The sequence below is a fragment of the Anabrus simplex genome, chromosome 3, assembly GCF_040414725.1.
Source record: "Anabrus simplex isolate iqAnaSimp1 chromosome 3, ASM4041472v1, whole genome shotgun sequence".
NCBI lineage: Eukaryota > Metazoa > Arthropoda > Insecta > Orthoptera > Tettigoniidae > Anabrus > Anabrus simplex.
Genome location: NC_090267.1, coordinates 29,968,479 through 29,981,233, shown reverse-complemented (window position 1 = coordinate 29,981,233; position 12,755 = coordinate 29,968,479). Strand labels below are relative to the sequence as shown.

The 12,755-nt window shown below is 42.6% G+C and overlaps 1 protein-coding gene across 1 annotated transcript in view; it reads left to right on the top strand.

Moving 5' to 3' along the window:
- The window catches only part of LOC136866973 (dipeptidase 1), a 411,985-nt gene that overhangs the window by 255,609 nt on the left and 143,621 nt on the right, over positions 1-12,755 (top strand). Inside the window, exons 4-5 of the mRNA XM_067144065.2 lie at positions 4,846-4,996; positions 10,453-10,522. Of these exons, the coding sequence (XP_067000166.1) occupies positions 4,846-4,996; positions 10,453-10,522 (221 nt within the window). The remainder of the gene's footprint in view (positions 1-4,845; positions 4,997-10,452; positions 10,523-12,755) is intronic.

Sequence of the window (12,755 nt, the reverse complement as noted above, 5' to 3'; positions counted from 1 at the left end):
CGGAACTACTTGAACATAATAATGTGCTATATCTTGAACAATACTAGATAATTCTCTAACAAACCATTCGCAACAATCGTCTCCGCGATATAAATTAAATCTACTGTATGTTTCATTGTAAGAACAATGCAAATAGTAAGCGATACTGTGCGCTCTGTGATAATTCAAGAGAGCTGTATTGGAAGTTTCATTGTTTGGCATAGCCGTGTCAATCGGGTTCAAAACGCATTCGATGTCAGCATAAATAGTAAAAGGAACTATTTCTTTATGTTTATAATGAATGAACTTGATTATTTTTTCATTCTCTTTCGGCATTTCTAACTTTACAGGATTAAATTGACTACACGTAACCATGTGGTTATCTAGTCTGGGTTGTGTACCAAAGTATGATAAACAGCGTTCACACACATAGATCTTATGATTATGTTTGTTAACTGTTGAAGACACTAACCGAGATAGAGATTTGATCCACGAAAAATGGTATACAACGTTATCTTGTTCCGTTTGGAGCAGCAATAGGTTTACATGCTTCCTTGCAGAACCCTCTAATTTCTTTGTAATGTAAATAGGTACATATGTAAACGGTTGATTGCTATCTTGCCCTGCATACATCCACTTTCCATTTTCATACATTACTCCATACACATTCACTGATATATCGTTTTGGTTTTCAAATTTAGACAACTTTTGCATTTCCATAGGAAATGAAATTCCTTCTAAGTTTAAAACACTTCTATAGTCTGGATATGATGATCGACGCTCGGTATGCGTTCTTGCTGGGTTAAGAGCAGCTACAATTTACCATGCAAAACAGTCGTCATCGTTGCACTGTACATTAACAACAGCTTTCTTATCCCGTATGGCTTTAGGTAATTTCAAATGGTGACCCGCATGAAATCCTACATATGAATTTATGTTTATTCGCAGTTCCAACAGCGACTTAAGAGCCCACCCAGAATCTCTCTCTGGATAGCGACTCAATTTGGTTAAGGTCTCTTGCACACAATTTTCTTCATACCAGTCTCGTAAAACTGTTGCAATAGTAATAATATGATTTTTGGTGTTGGTGTGAAGTTTAGTTGTCTGATCCGAACTAGGCAATATGTGTTCAGATATCAATGATGTGTTTACTTTAAGCACACTACTTTCTAACGCTTTTTGCACATACTTTTTAAACCATATGTAACACCTTCCCAAAAACAATTTAGGATCCTTCAACTCACAACTATTTCTAATTGACCCTGTAAACATACGCGTCCTGTAACTAGTTTCTAGTAATGTCCAAGCCATACAACATTTTTCTACTCTTACAGTTACTTTGCTTAAACAATTGTTTTGTATACAATTCTTTAGACTGTCAACTAGATTTACCCAATATGTATTCAATTCATTTGTATTTTCAATTAACGTGGGTTCATAGATTGAAAGATGAGTTGATGGAATAACGTCTACAGACACATTCAACCCTCTGTCCAAACCACATTGTTCTAACATACTCTCTACGGAGGTGTATGTGTCACTTAAAAATTCTTCAAATTTATGATTGTTTGTTACATTATCCAAAGAAAAGGAAAGTTCTTCTGACAACCTCAAACGTTTTGGTTCCATCATTGTTTACCTAATTTCTCTATTTTTAATAAAAAACAGCAATAACAGTTATGTACATCCGCATGAATCCACCATTGCGGAAGGAATGTATAATGCTACTAGAACAAGGAATTAGTCTCAAATCACACTTGTTCTCAAGACTTCATAACAAATGCTAATGATATACCTTACTGTACATATCAATAAACATTAATATATTTGACATAATTTCTTTACTTTAAATAGACAGTAATGACAGTTGCTGTACACAGTATGTACATCCGTATTGTAGTTCAATAACTGTTTTTGAATCCACGAATACGGGGAATGTATAACGTCACAAGAACAGTGAATTAGTTCGGAATCACACTCATCTTGAAGACTACATAACAAATGCTGTTGATATATCTTACTGTACATATCAGTAAACACTATCACATTCGATTCAAACCTTAGAGTTTTGTAGTTATAACCAGAAATTATTAAAAAATGAGCATTTTTATCCAACTCTGGAGTCTGTAATATCACACGTAACACACACTCATCAACATTTTTCCTGTGCCCTTGATAGTATTCTTTCGAAGAATCTGATGTGTATACAGTAAACGTTAAGGGTGTAATATTGTTTAACCAACAGTCTTCTTCTTCTTCTTCTTCTGCCTTACAACCCTCAAGACATGAAGAAACTATAACTAACTGTTCGATTCCTTCTCTCTGTCTTACACTTATATGCTTATATTTCATATTTTAGGCACACATATAAACAAAAAACAGCTTAGGCACACATATAAACACAGCTAAAAACTATGGTAGATAAAACATAGGTAGGGAAGATTCTAGCGCCTTCTCCTCCTCAGCAGACTACCCTTCCCCCTATACATGCATGAACAATGTTAAAATATTAAAGCAAACATTTTAAACTTTCTATTTAACAAAATCTACCTCGTTACGTGAATTTATTTTGCCTTTATATATGAGCATCAATCCCCTTTGATTTAATTCCTCCACGTCGTTATCGGTTAGTTCTTGGTACTGAGCTGGTAAAAATACTGATGTTGCCACCTCTTCGTCACCAGATTTTTCTAAAATATCTGCAACAATTCGCCTCCCGTACCGAGTTTTAACAGCTCGGTACGAGAGTACATTGTAAACTTCATTGACCGCTAATTGATCTAGCGGTCTATACTCGCTTCCTCTTGATTTGGATAAAGTAGAAAATTTCTTCAACAAGTCCATTACTTGATAGCAAACTGTTAAATCACACTCTGAAACCAAAAACAAAATCCTAATATTATCCTCTCTATTCAATCAAGTTATAACTTATTACATTGCGTTACAAAGAAACAGAGAGAAAAACTTACCAAAAGATTAGGTGTGAATCAAATCTCTGGTCAATCCCCAACAGCGCGAGCAGCAATCAAGGATATATGTAATAGATCGCTGATGTACACAAGCAAGGTTGCAGAACCAGCGAATACGTCTCCACAAACGAATGCTGGCTATATATATACTAAACTCATCGCAGCAGGAGAGCGCACGTGCAAACCAACTCAGCGGGAGGGCGCACGTGCATGCATGTTTAAAAATAGGAGATAAAGGATGCTGGCTCAGCGGGAGAGCGCACGTGCAAACCAACTCAGTGGGAGAGCGCACCTGCCACACACACAAAAGAACAAAGGAAGCGGGGGAAACGAGGCTGACTCAGCTGGGGGGGAGCGAGGGGGGAACGAGGCTGACTCAGCGGGGGGAGCGAGGGGAGGGAAACGATGCTGACTCAGCGGGAGGGGAGCGCGCACCTGCCACACACACACAGCTGCACAAAGGGGGAAACGTAACCCCCTCCGCCAAGGGGGTGGAGGTCACACCCCGCCCCCACCACCCTGCACGCGCGCGCGCGCACACGCACGCTCACCTCCCCCACAGAGACAGACCAACACATCCACTCTCCCCCACCCCCACCAATCAGAGCAAAGCCCCGCCCCCACCCACCAATCAGAGCAAAGCCCCGCCCCCCACCCACCCACCAATCAGAGCACAGGCCACGCCACCACCGCACCCCCAACCAATCAGAGCACAGACCACGCCCCCCGCCCACCCCCCACCCCACCCCCCACCCCAAAGTGGATCAGAACCGGCATCACACCACTACTTGAGGGCGTAAGACACTATTGACAGTGACTCGTCCGCCGGATGAGGATTTTACGACTCGGTGCTATTCGACAGGATTAGGCCACCTTCTCCCTTCCTCCTAGCATTCATTTCATCTCATTAACTCCTCCGATGAGGTTGACGTGAGGAAGGGCATCCGGTCCTAAAGCTCGATACGAAGATTCTTCCCACCTCATACCCGACCCCGTAGAGAAACGGGACAAGGGTTGGACATACAAAGTGATTTCTATAAATTCTCCCCTTGGTTTTAAAATAGCAGTGCTACCGAGTTGGGCAACGAATCGAGTGTGTATTGGCCACAATTGAGTTAACGCGCGGCGATCAGCTGAAAGTGAATTAGGCTAACATTTTCAAAGAAGGTTCTGGAAATGTTCACCCGACGTTCCGAGGTGGACCCTTAAGCGTCCCTAACAAATTTTAACTAGTACAATAACTCTTCTTTCAAACTATCCGGCGCCTTGGATGAAAGATCATCTTTACTGAGGACCCGGTTTTAATTCCCGGCTGGTCGGATATTTTGGCTACATCTGGTTAATTCATTTGACCTAGGGACTGGGTATTTGTATCTGTCTTAATGAACGTCTACTTATTCATGTACAATACACGACACGACCTACCACCACATAAACTCACAATAGAAAGCATATCCGCTCCCGTAGCGTTCATATCATGAATGGTATCTGCCCATAATACTCGACGGCATATTTCGAACACGCAACACCAACAGAGTGAGAAGCAGCATTGAAAGGAGCGGGATAGCGTGTGGGGGGGAGGGTGGGTTTGCGGAAGAAGAACTCTACTTCCGAAATGTTGGGTATTTCTTCTCTCTTGTTGTTCGGTAGTTCCTCTAATTGTTGGTGAAATTGATTCGTGGATTTTCTCTACCATTGATTATCTTTCTCGTCCTCCTAAACGGTCCAGTACGTAGCCACAGGGTTACGCGTTCCACCACTTTTATTTTAAAATGCAGTTGAGAAATTAATCAATGTATTTTTATAAATGCCATTTTACAGGTATAAATTCATTGGATATTATAAAAACTCTGAATGCTGAAACATTGTTCACTGACAGCTAATATATCTGCTTCAGGAATCGAGGAGGCCCATGAAGCCGGTCTGCTGGCCAGCTTGATTGGTGTTGAAGGGGGCCATGCTCTGGGCTCCAGCCTCGGGGTGCTTCGGATGTTGCACCAGCTGGGAGCACGCTACCTCACACTGACACACACCTGCAACACGCCTTGGTGAGTATCGCACCGCACTGTTCAACTATAGCAGTTGCATGTCAACCATTCTCTGCTTCTTCATCTTCTTCTTATCCTTTCTCGTCTTCTTCCTTGGTGTTTTCTTGTCAAGATGTGGGGTCAATCATGTTTTCATCACGTCTTCCACGTCCTCCCGTGTGTGGCACAGGCAGTGTCATACCCCACCTGCCACACATTCTCACGTGCACAGTCCATACAGCGTTCTCTTGGCCCCCGTCCATCAGGGTTAAGTGCGAGAATTTGCTGCGCAGTGGATGTTGGATGAGCTGTGGTCACGTGCCCGTACCAGCGAAGCCTTGTCTCTCCCATCTCGTCCTACATTGGGACGACTTTAAAATAGGCCCGGATACCTTCATTCCTGATGTAATCAAGCCGCGTGATTCCCAGTATCCATCTTAGCATCTTCATAGAATGAAGGATCTGTTCGTGTCTTGTAGTCGAACTCAAGATTTCCCAAATGCAACCTGATAGCTTCATGGACCAAACCGCATAGCCACTTGACCTGTCAATCCAAATTTATGATAAAAAGTAGACGTGAGAGCGTCGATTTCCGATGGACTCATACAGAATTTGGGAACTCATGTGATAAATCTGCCGCTAATTGCGCACGGAATCTTGATAAATGAGCTGGACCAATCCTATTATTCTCTCTGAGACACCATGCTTTCGTAGGGCACAACAAATCAGCTCCCGAGGCACAAAATCATAGCCTTTTCCAAATCCGGAAGGACTAGTTGTAAATTGTCTGAATTTTTGCGGTGTTTTCCCATCAGCAAACGAGCAGGATGAATTTTGTCCATGGTACCGCAATCATAAACCCACGATATTCATGGAATAGTTGAAGAAGGCGCCAAGGATGTCCCCTTCGGTGTCGTGATGAGCAGGTGCGCCAGATGTTCCCGGGTCGACTCCCGATGCTGTGTGGATTCCTCGTCTTCTTCAGCTCCCGTTACTGCTTCTTCAATATAGATGGGCAGTAGCTCGTACTGGGTTGATGTAGGGAAAACTGTAAAGAAATGTCTATTACACACAGTCCGTATTCGATGCCTATTTCCACTACCACCATACCTCACACGGTCTTTCGACCAAGTCACTTTCAGAGTTTAGACTTGATACCTAAATGTTCTCTTTATCAAACATGGTAACAGTTCAATCGTGCTAGGTGTATGCAGCTCGAAGCTAAAGACGCTATTCTGTATGCCGACTCGCAGCGTGACGACCTCGTTCTAGCAGCTGTACAGTCAATGAATGAATCTGACGCGCTCGGCGGTCATGTATTTATAAGTGGTGGTGGTGGTGATTATTGTTTTAAGAGGAAGTACAACTAGACAACCATCCTCTATATAACACTAATCAGAGGGAAAATGGAAGGGATCCAACACTTCGAAAAATGAAGATATCGGTCAAAGAAAGACAAGGGCCACGGAGGGCGTGAAAATGAGAGACTCCCTAGCCCTCGCAAACCTAATAGCGTCGGGGTCGGAAAAGAACAAGAGTGGACCAAGAGAGGTCGGATAGGATAGATGAAAGTGAGGAGCTTGGCACAAGTAAGTGGAAGCAATGCCAGGACTCAGCTGAGAGCTCCGTGGTCGCCAACCCACGCTCCAAAGTTCAGAGCCCCTGAGGCCCCTATTAGTCGCCTCTTACGACAGGCAGGGGATACCGTGGGTGTTATTCTACTGCCCCCACCCACAGGGGGACATGTATTTATAATCAGGCTGGCGTTACCACGATTGTGTGTTGCGGTCTGAATACCCCGCGCCCGCGACTGGTAGCTTCTCCCGCACAAAGAGTGACAAGTACCTCACTTAACGTATGACCTTATAATTATAGCCATGTTGCATATCAAAATTTACCGGAAATTATGCAGGTTGCAATTCTGTTATCAGATCCAGTTCATCTCTTCTGTAGCCGGAGATATTAATTAAATTTCTTCTTCCCTCCAAAGCTTTGTCAGCCCACGAGATGGTGCGCGTCCAACACTATTAATAAAGAAGCTTCGCTTGGGCAATAAATTCCTTTTATGAGTCTGGAATTTTCATAATGATACTGCTGCTATGTTCCCACGAGAAATGCTCCATCTGGACTCTCTTATATAATAAACTGCTATACAATGACTTTCATGGTGGTCTCATGTAATCCCAATATCCAAGGCTAAAATCCAGACTATTTGTATGAACTGAATGGTTCAATATAGATCTCTCATTTCTTCCCTAGGACCGTACCTTCATTTTTGTTGCTACTCCTTTCAACATTTCAATAAACTCAGGTAATAATAATAATAATAATAATAATAATAATAATAATAACTTATATTTACTTTATGTATAGTAATTTTATCAATAACAGACAGCAACTGGTCTATAATATTGCAACCCAAACAATATGGCGCTCACGCATGTCCTTTGACTGGCACAGACGATGTTGGTACTGTAATATGGCGACTGGAACAAATCTTGGCATCAGTGAGTGAATGTTTTGGGGTATGAATCGCCACCTCTATGTTATTCTGTTCTTGTTGGCTATCATCCACAGCGAAGCCTCAGACATGTAATTTCTTTTAAAAGTGCCAAATTCCTGGTTGTAGGTGTTTCGTTGTTCTTTTCCTGTAAAGCAGAAACAACAACATATGTATGGTGCAAATGTCAGTTGTTGAAACCGACTCGTTTGTTCATAATCGCTGTGACTGACAGAAGGAATAGGGACTATGGTATGTAACTTATATAGATAGATAAGTGAGCAATGTCTAATATACTTGTTAAAGGATGGAGTCATCAAACTCCAGGCCTTGGTAATGAGATACTGGGAACAATGGTCTATTAATTATCTAAACTAGTAAACCGATAAATCTGAAACTAGTTTCAAATTAAACACCTCAGCCATATAATTACATACCCTTACGTTGGGCCAGCTAATTAATCCCTTACAGTGGTTTCTGTTCGATTTATTTTGCTACGTACTGTACCTAGATCATATTACAAGGCTCTAGTGTATCTACTTGGTGGTCGGTGGAGTTTGGAAGGAATTTCCAGGTAACCATAAGTTCTCCTCCTTTGTTATACGGTTGGGATATCTCCCATAATGTATGAGGTGGTGAAATTCTCCATTCTCTCACTCAACAACAGAATCCCTCGTTAAAACGCTTAGTGCATTTTAATATTTACGCTTCACGGTCACTACGATTTTAATGTCTCCACTCACATCAGTTTATTTATATTTGCTGAACAAAATATCCAATGTACATTACTGGTGGCAGCAACGGGCCTATCGGGAGAGTTGACGGTGCGGTTAGGGGCGAGCAGCTGTGAGCTTTCGTCCCGAGGACAGTAGGTTCGAGCCCCACTGTCGGCAGCCCTGAAGATGGTTTTCCGTGGTTTCCCATGTTCACACCAGACAAATGCTGGTGCTGTACCTTAATTAAGGGCACGGCCGCTTCCTTCCTACTCCTGGGCCTTTCCTATTCCATCGCCGCCATAACAACTATCTGTGTCGGTGAGACGTAAAAGAAATGGAAAATAAAAGCAATGGGCCTTGAGATTTATCGATTATATTTTCAACTTATTCTTGCCAGCAGAAACACTAAAGTATTCTTAAATATTTATTACTTATGTATGCATTTATTTATTTTTTTCCTTCTTAATCTGTTTACTCTCCAGGGTTGGTTTTTCCCTCAGACTCAGCGAAAGATCCCACCTGTACTGCCTCAACGGCAGTGTCCTGGAGGGTGGGATTTTGGGTCGGGGGATACAACTGTGAAGCTTACTTTTAGTACAATTGAATTTTCATCAATTACTTATTTTAAAATGCAGTTAGGTTCAGATTTATCTTACCTTATCTTACCTTAGCTTACCTTACCTATAGCGCGACGGCCCGTTTTCGGGTCATGGCCTCCCTAGTTGCTCTCCGCCAAACTTGTCGATCTCGTGCAGCTACTCTCCAATTCCGGATCTTAGTCCATTGCCTTTAGCTTAGCTCGTCGTCTATTAAATCCACCATTCCGAGGCATATTCTGGGGCTTCGCAACAGTTTGTTTCTCGGAGCGAGGTTCTTAGCCTTGCTCCAACCCCCAGCAATCCTGGAGGACCGATGTTTTCTGTTGGGGTTGTCTCCCTTAGCTAATTGGTCCCCATTTAAGCGTCGGGATCTCGCTTTCTGCCCTTACATGACTTAGCCGGACTTGTATCGGACTTGGTAGGAATAAATGGCATTTCCTGTGTTTTGCCAGTACACTCCCATCAGCAAGAAGTGCACCCACAGGACCACATAGACCTACTATCCCTTCGACCCCCTAGGTTCAGATTTACTTCAACATAAATTTCTTGTTACATTCAAGGTTTACTAACAGTGTTTTGGGTTTATGTCACACCGATTATAAGCAGCCATCTGTCACCGTCAGCCATGATGTCAACACTAAAGTATGTGCCAGCAAGCGTGTGTACTATTGACAGTCACTCGCTGACGTAAGGTTACCGAGTGGCTTAGCCCCCTCTCGCTTTCTAGCACACAATATTGCATTACATTTCTTTAATGTATTCAACCGCAAATGTCGGAAGCTGCTGGGGACCGTTGACAAGGCGTTCTCTGTTGATGACAGCGACGGAGCGCTCTACTGCGCGGAGTACAAATGCTACATCAGAAAATCGGCAGCCTCAGAAACAGGTCTGGTGAGTAGGGAGGATGTTGCAAGATCTCCAAATGTCAATTTGATATCGAGGAATGGACGGCGGTGCAAATCCGCAGTCTGATTCCCACTCGCACGAAACGCTTTGACCCATCGTGCAACCATCCTGTATGATAAGGCATTCTCACCATAAGCTTCACGTAATCCTCCATAAGAGATGCATTCTTGCCACGGACAACCTCAATTTTAATCCACAAACGCTTATCACCTTTTGAACACATGCTTTAGAGTGGTGAAATCGAAACTCTTCATTTCAACGCCACACAGCAACAACACTCCCAACTGAATGAGCGTCGAATGCACACTACACATCGACAAGCGCGCCACCTGACCGCTGCCATATCCTACGCCCGATCACCTGCGAGTGTCTGGACCATGTGCCCACTACTTTATTAACAGCCCTCGTAAGAGGAAATCTACTTTTGCGGGTGGGTCGTGGGTCCATGGACATTCAGATAAAAACCTCTCTCCTCTAAGGGGAATTCCCAGTAATATTTTCATCATTTCCATTTGTTCATAATGATACAAAGCTTACGCGGCGCATATTCAAGGTTTTCTTATTGCCGTACACAGAGAAAAACCACTTAAGAGTCAGTCACTATTGACTGACATATTTCTCTCTCTACTTTAGGTTGAGAGCTTTTTTAATTTTTACGAATGTTATATCTGTACATGTTTTCTATTCATGTTACTTTGTTGAATGTTTGATCTGTATTATTGTACGGCAGATGGGCTGATTGTTTGTGTGTGTTAGGGCAGACTGCTCCATAGCCGATGAGCCTGGACGCCTGCCGAACCTTGGAGGCTTGTCGCACTTCGGTACGGTGAGTAAACTAACGTTATTTACAATAAACTAAACTAACTAATTAATATTAAGATTTTCTATGTTTCTGTAACGTAGGGGGCCAAATTCCGTCCCCGCACCTAATTTCCTCCCGCTAGGAATATCCGGTTTGTACAGTTGGTACCTAACATTTAGCCGCGTGCACACGCGTAGTCTCATCCCATTGATTTGTTGTGAGAGTTGGTTATGTGCACCACGTTTTGTTTCCGTGTACAAGGAGGATTCACGTTACATCCTGCGTTGAGTTAGTGCAGCTTTTAAATTAAGAGCCTGTTATTCCTAGAGTGAGCACCGATATGTGTATGCAGTTCAGTCGTGTGGTGCAGTTCCTGGTGTGTAATCGTTACAGTGAGGTGTTTGTCGTGACTTACTGTAGCGGCCATTATTATAAATCAGGGAATGTTCGTAATTTCGCCCCTCTTCCTTTCATTTGTTATTTATGTTTATTGTTATTTCCAGATGGGAAAACACAAACGATGGGATAAGGAGGCTATGAAAAAGGCTATTAAGGCAGTGAGCGACGAGATAATGGGTTACAAACGTGCGTGTAAAGCGTTTAACATCCCACCAGCAACGCTGAAAGATTATGTTTAAAGGACTTTCAAGATAACATTTTTCATAAATGGCCTTCAAGTCATTCATGATAGGGAATGTGTTTGGTAAGGTTAGAAAGGAAAATTATATCAAAATTAATTGTACTTTTCATAAATTTGGTGGTGGACGAAATTATGAACACATTTTTGGTAGTTTAGCGTTTGTAGAGTTTATGTCAAATATTGACTACCTTAGTTTATAATAGTAAGTGGAGAATGTATTCAGTAATATAGATACTAAATTCTAGGCTTGTCCTATAATGTTCATGAATTTCTACAGGTCCAGATATTCTAAGGGGACGAAATTTGGGGCCCCTACCTTATCTGTTAAATATTAACTGTTACTTTTTTCAAGATATTCAGTCACATTTCTCGTCAGTGTCTTATACGTTCGCCTCCTTAGTCTAACTATTAGCTGCTGTATTTGGAGGAACGGGTTCGATTCACGGTACTGCCAGGAATTAAAGAAGAGTAGAAGGGCTTGTATGTGGTTAGAATGGTACTTGCAGCCCCCTCCATTGGGTGTGTACTTAAAAATAGCTGCACCATCTCGGGAAGAGGACGCAAGTTTCAGTGTCCTATATCGAGATCACTGGTGTATTCTATTAGGAAGAAAGAAAGAAATAATTTCGATGAACCCATAATGGTGACCTGAGTGTGTTAGAACCCATGGTTAATAGGCATATTGCTTCCGCTGCCACCGTAGGTAATAGTGCGTAATTGATTGACCTCATTGAGTACCGTACGTGGTAAGAAATCTCCATGGATGACAACATAACAATGAGGCTAATGTCATTTGAATCCTAACAGAAAATACATGCAGACTAAAACTCTGTCCAGTTCAAGGTTTCACTTGATGCTGTGAAAAGAAGCAGTTCTATTGGCTCAGGCGACCCCGTGGCGCCGATTATCTTGATTGTTCACAGCACGTGGCTTTATTTATGTGTTTTTGAATCTGGTGCATCAACTTTCATTGTGGTTCACGCTTTGGTCCTATTTTGTTTAAATATTTAGTCACCACTTACTTTCGATTTATTTAAAAACCTTTGTGAAAAGCTGTATTTTTTCTTTCGGTTTGCTTAACGTCGCTCCGGCACAGATACGTCTCATGGCGACGATGGGATGGGAAATAGCTAGGATTGGAAAGGAAACGACTTTGGTCTTAATTATGGTACAGCCTGGTGTGGACATGGCAAACCACGGAAAACCATCTTCAGGGCTACCGACAGTGGGGTTCGAACCAACTATCCCCCGAATGCAAGCTCATAGCTGCGTGACCCAAAACACGCGGCCACTAGCTCGGTCATAGGATTGGCGTCAGGAAGATGTAGTGATTGTTGTTTTGAGAGGAAGGAAGGACGTCCGGCAGTAAAACAGTTCCAAATCCTCTATATGAGGCAAAGTTCGCACCGGAGACTCCACCACAGTGTAGGGTGGACAAAAGAGGAAGAAGAAGAAGAAGAAGAAGATTTTTATAAGTTGTTTTACATCGCACCGACACAGATAGGTCTTATGGCGACATTGGGCAGGAAAGATGTAGGAGTGGAAAGGAAGCGGCCGTGGCCTTAATTAAGGTACAGACCCAGCATTTGCTTGGTGTGAAAATGGGAAAGCACGGAA